The 14,470-nt window shown below is 48.5% G+C and overlaps 1 protein-coding gene across 1 annotated transcript in view; it reads left to right on the forward strand.

Moving 5' to 3' along the window:
- Nucleotides 1-228: 228 nt before the first annotated feature.
- Nucleotides 229-14,470, forward strand: part of KANK4 (KN motif and ankyrin repeat domains 4) — a 30,002-nt gene continuing 15,760 nt past the window's right edge. The window contains exons 1-4 of the mRNA XM_007108129.3: nt 229-291; nt 6,357-8,282; nt 9,582-9,693; nt 12,785-13,003. Of these exons, the coding sequence (XP_007108191.2) occupies nt 276-291; nt 6,357-8,282; nt 9,582-9,693; nt 12,785-13,003 (2,273 nt within the window). The 5' untranslated portion in view covers nt 229-275. The remainder of the gene's footprint in view (nt 292-6,356; nt 8,283-9,581; nt 9,694-12,784; nt 13,004-14,470) is intronic.

Below are 14,470 nucleotides of genomic sequence, written 5' to 3' on the forward strand. Positions count from 1 at the left end.
CACGAAGACACACCCAAGATTATATACTCTAGGAGTGTGTATAGGCTTTTAATTTCCCTCCTTGGAGAGCTGCGAGCACATGGGCACCCTGGGAGAAAGGCAAGGAGGGGTGTTACTTTTTTTTTTTTTCTTGGTGCTATGTTCCCTCCATACTTATTCTAATTGTAATGAGACTCTCCACTTTTCCATCCTCTTTCTTTCAGAACACTCCAACAAATTTTACAGGCTTATCGGAAGAAGAGTGCCCAAGAGACTGGCGGTCAGCATTCTCTAAGATGGAGAAGACAGACGGTAGGCAGGCTCCCTTGCATTCCCTGGTCTACAGTGAGCACTTGGGTTGGAAAGCGATTATTACCATAAATCCTGGAAATAGCTCAGGGGAGGCCTATGGGAGACTGTCCCCAAATAGGCGGTGCTGGGAAACCCAAACTGTGTGTTTCAGACATGAACAAGAGAAGGTAGTAGGGAATGAAAATGAAGGCTTATGTTTATATTGGAGGTGTGTAATCTTTGTAGTGTTTCTCATCCCTTCCAAGCACCAAGAAGGGAGCAGGATGATCTCACTCATTAACCTCATTTTAGAGATGAGGAACTTGAGGTCTAAAAAAGAGGCACAATTTGGTAAAAGAGCCTGCATTCATACCTGTGTGATTTTCCAAGGCATTTCACTTCTTTGAGCTTCACTTCCCTCCTATATCAGTTGGCTTTGCTGTGTAACAAACCACTCAAAAATGTATTGACTTAAAGATATTTATTATTTCTTAAAAGATTCTGTGGGTTGGCTAAGCCATTATTCTGGGCTGGGCCAGCTTGACTGATCTCTGCTGGACTTGTTCACATGTCTGTGGTCTTCTGGGTGACTTGTCCTGATGGTTTAGAATGGTTACAGTCACATGTCTGGTGGTTGACTCCATGTCACCTAGGGCATTGGTGATGATTTGGCCATGCGTCTTTTGTTGCCCAGCAGGCTAGTTGGGGTTTGTTCACATGATGACAGAAGGGTTCCAAGCACAGCAAGAACAGACAAACTCCAATGTGCAAGCAATTTTCAAATCTCTGCATATGTCACATTTGCTGTTGACCAAGTCACAAGACCAAGCCTAGGGTCAGTGTGGGAGGGAAGTACGCAAGGGTGGGTTATAATTGTGGCTATTTTTGCAAACAGTCTACCACACCTCGTCTATAAGCAGGTATTAATACCTACTTTGCAGGGTTAGTAAAGGATTAAATGAGATAATGCGTGTAAGGTTGTTGAGTAATAACTATCTAGTCCAACGTATGTCTCAATGAATGTTCCCCTTTCCCTCCCCAGGAAACTTGCCAATCATAGACTAGACCCCGATCCCCTGACTCCTCATGAAATGCTTTTTCCAGATTACCAAATGTCAGGAAACAGGAGAGCCTATATGGCCCTTCACTGGTACAGGACTCAAGGACTGGACAGCAGGTCCAGCCCTGCCTTATCCTTCTTTCCAAATGCAGTTACCATATATTTCAAAAGTCTGCCTCTCTCCCCAGAGAGCTGCCTTTTCAGCGCATCCCTGAAAGTGGTCCCACAGAACACCTGCTAATTCCCTTAATGCCCCGGGGGCCTGTCATTCCTGCTTGCCTCATTTGTCCCCTGCTCAGCATCCTTGGCACCGCTGCTTTCCACATGATCACCCACAACTAGCTAAGAAAGGCACCCCTCCCTTCCAGCACACACATCTCACAAAATAAAGGCAGAGGAGGGAAAAGACAGCTTCCGCTGTCTTGGCCTTTTGAAGAGATTCATTTAATTCCCCTTCTTTCTGGTTGTATTTTTGGCCACTTTCTCTCTAGTTTCTGTTTTTCCCATTTCCTTCAGAAACTGAGTATAGGCTTTTGGACTTTTTTCCTCATTTTAAATGCCTCTGATGGGTTCCCTTACCTGCCCCCCACTTCACTTTTTCCCTCAGGGTAATGACTGTGGCCCCTTCCTCCTTCCCTTGTCTCCTTCTAATCCCTTTTCTCATGCCTACCTGTAAGTCTTAGGCTCATGACTGTGTTTGCAGGTCCTTTCCAAGGCTCTAGTGATCTGGGGTGCTTTCAGACCGAGACTCTGTAGGGAACTCTAGGTAGCTCCGAGCCTCATATATCCTACTTTTTTCTTCTCCCCTGACTCATTTTTCCCAGTTTCTCCAGAATTATTTTCTTGGACTCTCACTCCCTCTTGATGCTGTAGTCCTAACACAGAGTTAAATATTCAAGAAAGAGCACATTCTCCGTGAATCTCCCCCTTCCCCGTTCCGAGCTAGCCCGTCCTCGTCTTTTGGCCCCTTTGTTGAGTATCTATGCCATGTTCTCTATTGCATCGGTGCTAAGAATCACAACTCTGTGAGTTAGGTATTCTTATCACCATGTTACAAATGCAAAGACTGAGGCATAGGGAATTTAAATAATTTGCCCAGAATCACAGAGGCAGGAGGTAACAGAGTCAGGATTCAACTCCAGCCAGTTATGTGTTGGTTTGTCAGATCTGAAGTTCATTTTGAGCAGAGACAGTCCTCCTAATTAATTCTCACCCTGGCCCAATGCCTGGAATTCTGAGCTCCTGCATACCTATCACCAGGTAGAATTAAAAGGAGCAGAACTTAATGTGAGCATAGATCTCCCAGCATATCAGATCAAGCTCCCTCATTCAAGGTCCAGCATTCCTCTTGCACTGGGAGAAAGAGAAGGAATGCAGAACGGTGGGTGGCAGGCACAGCAGCACAATGTGTGTGTGTGTGTGTGTGTGTGAGAGAAAGAGAGAGAGAGAGAGAGAGAGAGAGAGAGAGGAGAGAGACCCCATAGTGTCGCTTAGGAAAGCACCTATTAAACCCGTCATCCTGGATAACTGCTCAGTCTCACAGACTTCTTTGATTCACCTCAGTCTCCCCTGTGGAATATTTTCCCTTGGAACCTGCTGTTCCTCATTTGATGCTATTATTGTATTTGTGCTCTGGACCTGCTCTCAGAGGCTGATGGGCAAATCGGTTCATTTCTACTGAATTGAGGCAGTAAGCAGATAAATAATGCAGTCTCTCCTCTGGAGTGTTCTTTGCCTTCTGGGTCATAAATCTGCTCCCTATTTAACTTTAGACAAATACCTCCTCTCTGATTTGGCTTGTTCCTATAATCCAGGAGGCTGCTGAAGTGGCCAGTAGGCCTAAGAGTATAGCCGCCAAGTGCAGCTGGGAAACTAACAGAGAACAATTGCTGTCATTGAGACTACCAGTGTGCCTCTTTGGGAGAAAGCAGGTTTGTAAAAAATCATGTGGGTGAATGGGAACTTATTGGAGTTTGTTGGGTGCTGGAGGAGTGTTTACTCCTTATCTGCCTGGAGTCCAGGTATCTGCACAGAAGCTCTGGAACCCAACTTGGACCAACCCTGTGGATGAGCGCCAATGCCTTGCTGTGTTCCCTGCTGAGGCTGTGACTTACTCACCCACAGGCCCTGCAACTTTACTTAGCACTGAGGCTGGTAGGGTCGATTGTGTCAGTGTTCAAGGGTTCAGCCTTTATGTGTCTACTTGGCGTCTTTAGTTCTTTGGAGATAACTGTACTTCCCTAAGCACAGTTCCTGTGCCCCAAGCATGTAGCACTGGCCAGAAGGACAGATCAGACAGGCAAGTGGGAAGAGCTCAGTCCAAATATGTCATCACCCTTAGGGAAAAAGCAGCCCTATATGTGCCCCAGGTAATGCCATCATTTGCACCTCTTCTTGAACCTGCCCCTTCCTTCCATTCCCTTAGCTTCTTTCACCTTGACCATGTCAGCAATCTCCCAACTGGTCTTCAGGCCTCTGGTTTGTTCTTCTTCTAATCCTCTGCAAGAACACTCACTGTGAAATCACATTTGACCAAGTCACTCCCTTGTGTAAAACCCTGTGATGACTCCCACTACCTAGAGAGTAAAGCCAAAGCTTGTTGGCACGCATACAAGTGGCTCCCTGATCTGGCTCTTGCTGACCTTTCCAATTTTGTCTTTTTCTACTCCTCACTCTTCTCTTCCACACTTTAAGTTCCAACCATATCAACTGTGTTTATAGAACCCTGAGTTACTATGGATTTTCACACCTTAATGCATTTGCCCATTCTCTGACATATATCTGATCTGTCCTGGCTATCTATTGCTGCATAACAAACCACCCCAAAACTTAGTGGCTTAAAACAATCATGCAGTATTAACACAAGTTCAGCTGAGTGGTTCTCATTTGGAGTCCCTCCTGTCATTGAAATCAGATGACGGCTGAGGCTGGAGTCATCTGAAGTTCTTTTACTTATGCCTGGCACCTGGGCTAGGATGTCTGGAACAGCTCAGGCTGGCGAGGCATCTCTCACCGTCTCTTCACATGACCTCTGTCTGGAGCTACTTGGGCTTCCTCACAGTATGGCAGTCTCGGGGAAGTTGGACTCCTTACATGGCATCTGGCTTCCCCCTGAGTGTGCATTCTAAGAGACCCAGGTAGAACTTAGAGGCTTCTTATGACCTAGTCTTGGCATTCTCTCAGTGTCATTTCTGCCATTTTCTGTTGGTCAAAGCAGTCACAGGCCAGCTGAGATTCAAAAGCACAGAGCAATGGACCCCACCTCTCAATATAAGATTCCCTTGCCTGTCTAGAGAAGGGAGGAATTGATAATGGCCATCTTGGAGATAAACAGCTACAATGTCTTTCACCCTCTTGTGTTCTCCTGGCAAACTGCTATTTATTCATTTAACACCCAGTTATATGTCACTCTTATGAAGTCATCCCTCTCCAACCAAGGCAGAATTAGCCTCTAAGTCCAAGAAAGTTTTTCTGAGAAACTAGGAAAATAAGTCAAGAAGGAACACTGGTCCTTGAGTATGTATCTGTTACCATCCCTGTCACGCTGCATCGTACTTGTTGGTGTTTCTCCTACTTGACCATACTTTTTTTTTGAGGGCAGAGATATACCTGATTCATCTCTGTGTCCTTAAGATCTATCTTAGCAACCAAAAGAGGTGCTCAATAAATAGTGATTGAGGTAAGTGAATTCAATTACTGCTATTTTGTCATTTTTCCCCCAGGGCCTATTACTCTTGGAGTCAAGCAATCAGTCAGACACGAAGAATTTGAAGATCCCCTCCTATGTACCCAGCAAGTCAGCTTCCATTAGGGGGCTTCAGTTCTCTGTAATTTGGACTTCCGCAAAGATAATAACTACAATATTGAGTGTGTATTGAATGTTCATCATGTGCTAGGCATTGTTCTAAGCACTTCATATGTATTAATCAGTCCTCACAATCTCATCTTACCTGTTATTATTGCTATCTTATGGATGATGAGACACAGGGAGGCTAAGTAATTCCCCCAAGGTCACAGAGCTGAAATATAGACCGGGCTCCAGGGTCTGTATTCTTGGCCTCTGTGCTCTCCACTAATGTCCTCTCCTGAACTCAGCATTTTCAGAGCATGTTTAGTAGAATGTCACAGAGATAATAAAGGGTGTCACATTAGGAACATGAAAACAACAAAGATTATTTAACCTGAGGAAGACGCTAATTGGAGACAAATCCCTATGGATTCAAATAATCAAAGGACTGACTTGTTCTCAGCATCCTCTGCTGGAGTCAAGATCAGTGGTGCCTTGGTGTGATGGAGAACTTTCTCATCGTGATACTCTCCTGATACTTTGGGCTGCTCTGAAAAATCATGAGTCCCATACCTCTTGGAGGAATGTTTGCCAGTGTCCCTCTTGACATTGATTGTCCCGTTTTCCTCCACCACCTTTTTTTCCAATTTGTGAAAAAGGTGGTATTTCCTTACCTGGTATGAGTTTTTGAAAGTGAAACTTGTTTGTTAAGCACTACGCAGTTTTCCAGTGGAAAAGAGCATAGGCTGTGCATGATTATGGGTGCCCGTTCCGAGCTGCAGGTACCTAGAGGCTCAGCCATCAGAGGAAGCTTAAATAATGCAGGAGGCACGGCTCCTTGGTATCTCTGGCTTTAGCAAGATTTACTAGGACCTATTTGAATAATGCAACGTCCTTATTTAATATTGAGACAATCGTGTATCTCATCCTTTGAAAACGTCCATATTCATAATTACCAATTAGTACCCTGATTTGGCAAATTCCTGGCCACAGTGGTAACTGAAATGCCATACTGCAAATTGGAAACTATTCCCTCTACCTATTTCCTTGGAGACATTGGCTAAGTCCACATTGATTTAATAACAGGATTTCTCAGCCCAGCCAAAAGACGGTGATCATCTCAGCATAATTCAGAGGCTGGAACATTTAGGAGAACGCTTATGAGAGAGATATTAGGTCTCACCGCCTGTCTTTCTTATTAACGTTGTGCTTCTTTTTCACATGTCTTATGTCTCCCAGCCAAAGACCAGTCCTCTCAGGGGGATGAAGAGAAAGACCCTCCAAAGAGCCACCCCTACTCCGTGGAGACCCCATATGGCTTCCATTTAGACCTGGACTTCCTCAAGTATGTGGATGACATCGAGAAGGGAAACACCATCAAAAGGATTCCTATCCACAGAAGGGCCAAGCAGGCCAAGTTTAGCACTTTGCCCCGAAACTTCAGCCTTCCCGACAGCGGGGCTCGCCCCCATGCTGCTCTCTCCCACCCGAACTGGCCCCCAGTGGTGCCAAGTAAGGTGTCGCTCGGGACAGAGGCACGAGCCCAGCCACCGCCGCTCGGTGATCACCCCCAAGCCGCCGGCGGGAGCGAGGCGAGCTACCACCGGAAGGCCCTACTGACGGAGACCGCCAGACAGCTGGAGGCTGCTGATCCCAGGGAGGCTGAGGTCGCCTCCGGGAGTGGACGGCCCCAGCTTCTGAGAGCATCCAGCATGCCAGCCACGCTGCTGCAAAACAGGGCCTCAGAGGACCCAAGCCTAAACTCGGGGCCCCCTACCCCGCCCGCCCTCCCCCCACTTCAGGGCGAAGGCGGTGTCTGTGATGGCGCCTTTGGTCCTGCGGAAGGATCTGCAGGGTTTTCCAACTCCACCCAGCGAGCAGCAGCCCAACCAGAAGTCAGAGAGTCTGGAGACCTGGTGCCGGGAATACCGGAGCTGATCCGGAAGGGGCCTGAGCCTCCAGAGGGTGAAGAAGCAGCTCCAAATCACCTCCCTTTCTCAAGTCCTCCTTTCTCATCACTTGTAGTTCTAGAGGATGCAGAAGACCAACAGGAAAGCAGACAAGCCGAGGTGGCGGTCACGACCCCCGGCTCCCCAACACCAAGCCCCCCACCTCTGCCATCACCCGTCCCTGAGAATGAGCTCCCCCTGGAAGAAATCGAGCTCAACATCAGCGAGATCCCACCGCCGCCACCTGTAGAAGTAGACGTGAGAAGCATCGGCATCCGGGTCACGGAGGAAAGCCTGGGCCTTACGTCCGCGGATCCTGGCAGCATCTCCAGCCTGAAGCAGCAGCTCTTGGGCCTTGAGGGCGAGTTGTCTGGAAGAACTGAGGAACTAGCCCAAGTCAGAGCTGCCCTCCAGCGGCAGGAGGAGGAAATCAAGGCTAGAGGGCAGAGGATTCGAGAGCTAGAGTGCACTGTAGCTCAACTGACAGAAAAGCTTAGCCACGAGAACACCAAAGATGCTCAGGGCCAGACTGATGCCATGGTCAACACTGACCCTCTGCACGGACTCTTGACCAGGGAGTCGTGTGACAAGAGCATTGGGGTCAACCTTATGGGCAGCACAAGATCTGAAAGCTGGGGGGCCTGGGGAAAGGGGAGTGGCGTCCTGTGGAGGCAGGAAAGTCACAAATGGGGGGATCGGAGCCCAGCGGAATTTGTGTCACCATCCCAGCTGTCACTGCCACAGGGATCCAAGATGGTCCTCACCCCCTCTTTACATAGCTGCCTCTCCACTGAGCTCAGGATCGAAGAAGGACGCTCTGAGCAGGAGGGAGGCCATCAGGTGGGAGCCGAGGGTCCAGTCAGGGGAGCAAGAGGCTCTCCAAGGAGCAGCGAGAGAAAGGCTCCCCCAGCAGGGAGGAAGGAGGCCGGTTCAGAACTCCCGGGGAAGGAGCGCCCAGGAAGGCCACCGAGCTCGCCCACCGCCGATGCCACTATCGGGCAGTACGTTAAGAAGATCCAGGAGCTCCTGCAGGAGCAGTGGAGCTGCCTGGAGCATGGTTACCCAGAGCTGGCCCGTGCCGTCAAGCAGCCCGCCTCCAAGCTCAGCAGCATCCAGAGCCAGCTACAGAGCTCCCTCAACCTGCTGCTGTCCGCCTACACGGCCCATGCTCCACCCCAGAAGGAGCCCCCGGGCCCCTCTTCCTCCCCGCCGCCGGGTAAATACTGGTGCCTGAGACGGGGAGCCGTTGCTCCTTGACGAGTCAAAGGGGAAAAGCGTTTTAATTGCATGCATATGTTTTCTTAAAAGGTTTAAGCACATCCAGGAACCCAGTGGAATAAACACTGATCTCTGTGACAGTGGAGGCTTGGAGCCTCTGCTCCTGTCCTTGCTCTAACGTTGGGACTGACTGCAGGGCCACCACATACAGCCGTTCACATAGCACAGGGCACAAAGATGCCAGAGGGTAAATGGGAGCTGGAACCCAGCCCACACTTGCCAAGCCTGCAGCACTGTGCGTCTGCCGGGAGAGGTGCCTCTTTCTCATTTGCATTGTGCGAAGGCAATGTCTAGGGTGAAGAAAGGCCCTGGCTGTGAGTGCTTTAAACCTCTGCCTTCCTTAATTGTTTCTTGGGCTCTTGCCTTCCTGTGGTCCTGCCCAGTTCTTGCACATTTGAGGTTTTTTGTAGCCTTGTTTTGGAGGATCATTATATTGAGAGCTGAAATATTTTACTGAATTATTTTTTCTCTCTCTCTCTCTCCCTCTGTGTCTGTGTGTGTGAGAGAGAGAGAGAGAGAGAGAGAAATTGAGTGATACTCACATGTGGAAGTCGACCCTTGGGCTGAGCGGCTCTTCCTCCTATAACAGATCACACACTCTGGGGTTAAGTGGAACCATATTTTGCTTTGCTCAACAGGCAGCGGCGTGTGAGTCTGCTTCCTGCCGCAGATCACGCGTTGGCTGTCTCCTCATTATTTCGGTGCTAGTTCTGGTCTTACTTGTTGTGAATTGCCTTCTGTAACTTTGAGCCCCCAGCAAAAGAACACTCGTGCTCTTGTTCAAGTGTTTTCCGTGGCTTCCCCACATCACGAGTGTCATCTGCCTTGTGAGTCAGGAAGGACCGCTGGGATGCCCTCGAGCAGAAGTGGGTGCTGGACCAGGGGTCGCGAGGCCTAAGTTCTATTCCTGCTCTGCCATTCACTGAGCACATCTGAGCCTCAGACTTCCCCAGACTAAGATAGGGACAACAATGGCACTCACACCACATGGTTCCAGAATGCTCCAATAACTCTACTCTGTAATCCACACCTAGAGGGTTTGTGAACTGGAACAATTTGGCTGGCATTGACCAGAAGGCTGGGGCACCGCAAAGACCCTCAGTATATTTGATTTAAATTATCTAGTTCCCTTTCTGCCTCATCACACACCTTCAGCCCTCAAAGCAAGAGTCCCAGTTCTGCTGCATTCTGGGGCATCCCCAAGATCATGCTAACCTGTGATGTTGTGTCTGCCTAGAGATCTCCCCGTCGACCAGCCTTAAATCCATAATGAAAAAGAAAGACTGTGGCTTCCGTGCAGGAGGTAATGGGACCAAAAAGAACCTTCAGTTTGTTGGGGTTAACGGTGGGTAAGCATCGCTCATGAAGCCCAGACTGCCCTCCACACTACCTCTCCTGCTGTTGTCCTGAGCACTCTCTTTTCCTAGGGGAAGCATCTGGTTTTCATTCTTCTTCAAGGGAGTTAATCTCAACGGCCCTTTAAAACTCCCTCTCGGGTTTGCATGTGTTTGGCTTCTTGCCAGCTGTGGTAGTCTGTTGGATCCTGTGCTTTTAATATGTCTTGGCTTTGGTGTTCCCTGGGGCCAGGATTCTGGTGTCTTCTGCTAGTTTGGGGACACATGAGCCCTTTAAGGAAGACGTTTGATCTGAACCGTAACACTGAACCTAGGACAAATTCTTAATTTGTACAATTTCAAATTTCATCCTTTTAATTTTTTCCTTCCTTTAACTAACTTACGGCAAACCAGACCAACTTCTTTAGGATGGAGAAAAATGATCAATGTCTGTTGACTCAGAACGTGAACCAGACCTTATATAGTGTAGAGAGTAAATCACTGGATTTAGAATATTTTCTAAATCAGTCATTCAACAAACATTTATCAAGTACTGATGATGTGTTTGGTGGTAGGGATAAAAAAGTCAAATAAATCATTGTCCCTGCCTTTAACTCACAGTTTGGACACGGGCAGAGATAAGACGGAAGTAAAGGGAGAATGCTGACAGGCTGAGATGAACTCTAGTACAGAGAAAGAAGTGGAGGATGGTGGGAAAGCCCAAAGCAGGGGCACCAGGCCCAGCCAGGGGTGGGCCCAGGAGGCTGCCCGGAACATGTCGGAACCCCTGCTAATTTGGGTGCGACCAGAAGGAAGACACCCAATTCAGACAAGGGTGACGTCACTTACTGTGGCAGGCTCTGTGAAGGAAACATCGGAAAGGTTGAAATGGGATGTCATAGGAGGGTTGCTGTTCTCGTTCCTGCTGACACCAGACACTGTGGCCAGAGGAGAAACCATTTTTTTCTGAGCTTTCCCCAGTTTGTGTACAGAAAGCAGAATCAGACTAACCTCAAAGTCTAAAGCAGGTCCCATCTCTCCCCTGCTTAAATACTTGCAAAAGTGCCAGCTTTGTTTTTCGTTTTTTTAATATTTATTTATTGGCTGCGTCGGGTCTTAGTTGCGGCACGGGCTCTTCCTTGCGGTATGCAGGCTCCAGAGCGCCTGGGCTGTGTAGTTGTGGCACACGGGCTCATTTGCCCGTGGCACGTGGATTCTTAGTTCCCCAGTGAGGGATCGAACTGGTGTCCCCTGGATTGCAAGATGGGTTCTTAACCACTGGACCACTAGGGAAGTCACCAAAAGTGCCAGCTTTGTACCAAAACCTGGAGGTCCGTCTCGAGACTACAGCCTGCCTCATCCCCCATCACTGGCTCCGGGCTTTCTTCCCTTAAACATGCTCAGTCAGGCTGATCTTGGGGCCTTTGCATTTGCTGTTTCCTCCACTTAAAGTTCTCTCCCAGATATCCCTCAGTTATCTGTCCGTCTGGTGCAGTGGTTCTCAACCTTGACTGCACCTTGAAAACCCTGGGGGAGCCTTAAAAATACTGATGCCTGGCTCCCCCTCCTGGAAGACTCCAGTTTAATTAGTCTCGGGTGCAGTACAGGTATTGGGAACTTTAAACACCCTCAGGTGATTCTCACATGCAGCCAACGTTGAAAACTTCTGCTCTAATTAAAGTAGACCCTCAGGGCTTACCTGGTGGCGCAGTGGTTGCGCGTCCGCCTGCCGATGCAGGGGAACCGGGTTCGCGCCCCGGTCTGGGAAGATCCCACGTGCCGCGGAGCGGCTGGGCCCGTGAGCCGTGGCCGCTGAGCCTGCGCGTCCGGAGCCTGCGCTCCGCAACGGGAGAGGCCGCAGCAGAGGGAGGCCCGCATACCACAAAAAAACAAATAAATAAATAAATAAATAAAGTAGCCCCTCCTCCCATCACGCTATCCCTTGGCCCGTTATTAGTTTACTCATTGCTCTTATCATTATCTGAATATATTGTTTACGTGTTTATTTTCTGCCTTTCCCTACTTAGAGTTTAAGCTCAGTGAGGATAGGGACTTTGGTTATAACATTTAGAACAGTGCCTGGCACATAGTAGGTATTCAATAAATGTCTGTTGAATGAATGAATGAACTTCCAGGTGGAGCCTTTATGAAGCAATTCTAAGATAAGAACTGTTTGGTAAACTTAATATGTCCCGTTTTCTTAATCACAAAAGCAAAATGTTGTGCCAAGCAGAGTAGAGGAAGAAATAGCTGGGGTTTGAGCAAGACAGAATGTGAGCATACCAGGGAGCAGCCTGGGTTTGCAAATCCAGTGAGCGCAGGGCCTCTACATAGGGACCACCACTCAGATAAAGGGCGTGAGGGGGTTCAGTAGAAGCTGTGGCCACTGGTCTCCCCTGGTCTCTGGTCTGCCACCTCAATAGAGTTGCATATAACTGAACATAAGGCCCATTGCTGGGGAGGGAAGGCCAGTCAAGTGGCCCACGCCCTCATTTTTGCTGTTTTAAGCCTTGGTTGAAACAGCAACTGGGAAAGGCAGGTGCTAGGTTCAAGTATCCCAACTGTTCACGTGTCCCATGGAACCCTGCCAGGAGTGAACACAGATGCTTCCTCCCTTGTCAGCTGTAAGCTGGGATAGAACAGGGCTGCCAAAGGGAGGCTTCACAGTCACCCAGAGATGTGAAGATTTGTTAGGCAATTCAGAGAACTCAGGGTGGGGGATGTTTGCCTAGATCTGGGTCCCTCTCAGGACAGGATATTAGGGTTCCAGAATCAAATGCTTTCATGAGAGCCTTGGATACCTGGATCATCTGAATGCATCGACCAATTAGGCCATGGGCTGTTTGTGTGTTTGTTGCAAAGAGCTTAGTCAATTACCCTTTTCCCCAAATGGCCTCCAGCGTTAAAGGTACAGAGCTCTTAAAAGCATGTTCCTCTTGACAGTAGGTTTCCTGGGAGTACCCTTGCCCAGCACTGCAAGTGTAGAGAATGGAGGACGAGGTTAGCAAGCCCGGAAGTGTTATTTGAAGCCCACCGAGTTCTCATTAGCGTTGACACGAGCATCCGGCAGGAAGCACGGAATGAGTGACCTTGTCTCCTTTCCCAGCTATGAGACGACCTCGAGTGAGGAGACCAGCAGTGAGGACACCTCCCCAGAAGACTTGTCTGACAGCGAGGCCGAGAAGAAATGTGATGGCCCAGAATATAGGCGGGGCAAGGATGCCCACCTCAGCTACAAGGCGGGGCAGGGCATTCCCGAGGGCACCCGTGACACAGACCAGGAAAGCGGGCCTGGGGAAGAGCTTCCCCATCCCAAGGCTGAGAGGTGAGTCAGATGGGGACAGATGGGGCACTTGATCCTCTGAGAAACAGCAAGGGCATTTATTCACCCTTTCATCTGGTCGTTTGTTAATTCATTTATCCAGCCATTCACCAATATTTATTGAGTTCCCAGTCTATGCCAGGTACTGTGCATTGGTTAAACTAAACAGATCTAACTTCTGCCTTCATGGGATATACTGTCATAGACAGAGCTCTGCATATGAAGCTAACATGGCCTTAGCACAGAAAATGTGAAGGACTCTACAGGTATTCTCTTGATGTAATCCTTCTAACAATCTGTAAGGTAGAAATTATTATAAGCCCCACTTTACAGATGTGGAAACAGAGGCTTCGAGAAGTTAGGGACACAGCTAGCAGAGATGGTGTTTCAAGGCATGTCTTTTGTGATTCTCCCACATGTTTTTCTCCCTCTCCTTTTGGCCATACTGACATAACCCTGTTTTTGAAAGTGATGAGAGGTCACATGGCATGATGAAGAGAGTACAGATTTGGGGGTTGGACACGCTTGGATTCAAATCCTACGTCTGCCACGGTGTTATTTAGCTGCGGTCCCCTCAGTTTCATCATCTGTAAAATGCGGATAGCAGCAACCTGATAGATTTGATCTGAGGACTGGATGAGAAAAAGTATGTAAAAAAGTATGCAAAATGCCTCCTGCAGTGCCTGCCACATAGTAAGCTCTTGAAAAATGGGAGAAATGAGAATAATAAGTACCATTCATTATCGTTACCATCATCCCCAGCCTGGTTGCTGAAGGAATGATGAGCAGTGAATGGCAGCTGATTGTCCAGCAGTGCCGGAGGGCTGCTCCAAAATAGCAGCGCTGTAAGGACGCGATGAGAGCGGAGCTTCTCAGTGACCAATGCCATTGACTCCCAGCCTAGGCCTCTCAGTGCTGAGTCTGCCCTTATACTAGCACAGGAGGAGTGCGTATCATTGAGAACGCCCCAGCTTAATCGATTTTCATTTTATTGACTCAATTAGCACTTACTGTATCCTTCACGGAAGAATAACCGGAAGAAATTTGCTGCTGTGCATTGAGTCCTTTGGATTTGTCAAGTCACTCAGGCAGAAAATGTTGGCTCCAAAGTCGGAAAGATAACTCTCCCTTTCCCAGCATGTCAGGAATGGCATTTGGGCCCGTGGCCCCCAAAATGCTTTGGTGGTCTGCTCCTGCCCCCTGAAAACAGCAAGATCCAAAGGGCAATGCGCTTAACTCACTCTTCAGAAGAGTTCAGAAGCCAAGCCTCCTCGTCAGGAGACTGTATTCACCCAGTATTTCTGAGGAATGCCCCTGACCCTGGGAAAGTGCCCAGTTTGGGTGTTTGAGTTGCTGAGAGGTAAAAGATGAGAGTGAAAGTCAAGGTAGGGGACTTTTTTTTTTCAACCTGGAGACTGATATATATATATATATATATATATATATACACACACACACATACATACATAC

This window comes from Physeter macrocephalus, chromosome 4 (assembly GCF_002837175.3).
Source record: "Physeter macrocephalus isolate SW-GA chromosome 4, ASM283717v5, whole genome shotgun sequence".
Classification (NCBI taxonomy): domain Eukaryota; kingdom Metazoa; phylum Chordata; class Mammalia; order Artiodactyla; family Physeteridae; genus Physeter; species Physeter macrocephalus.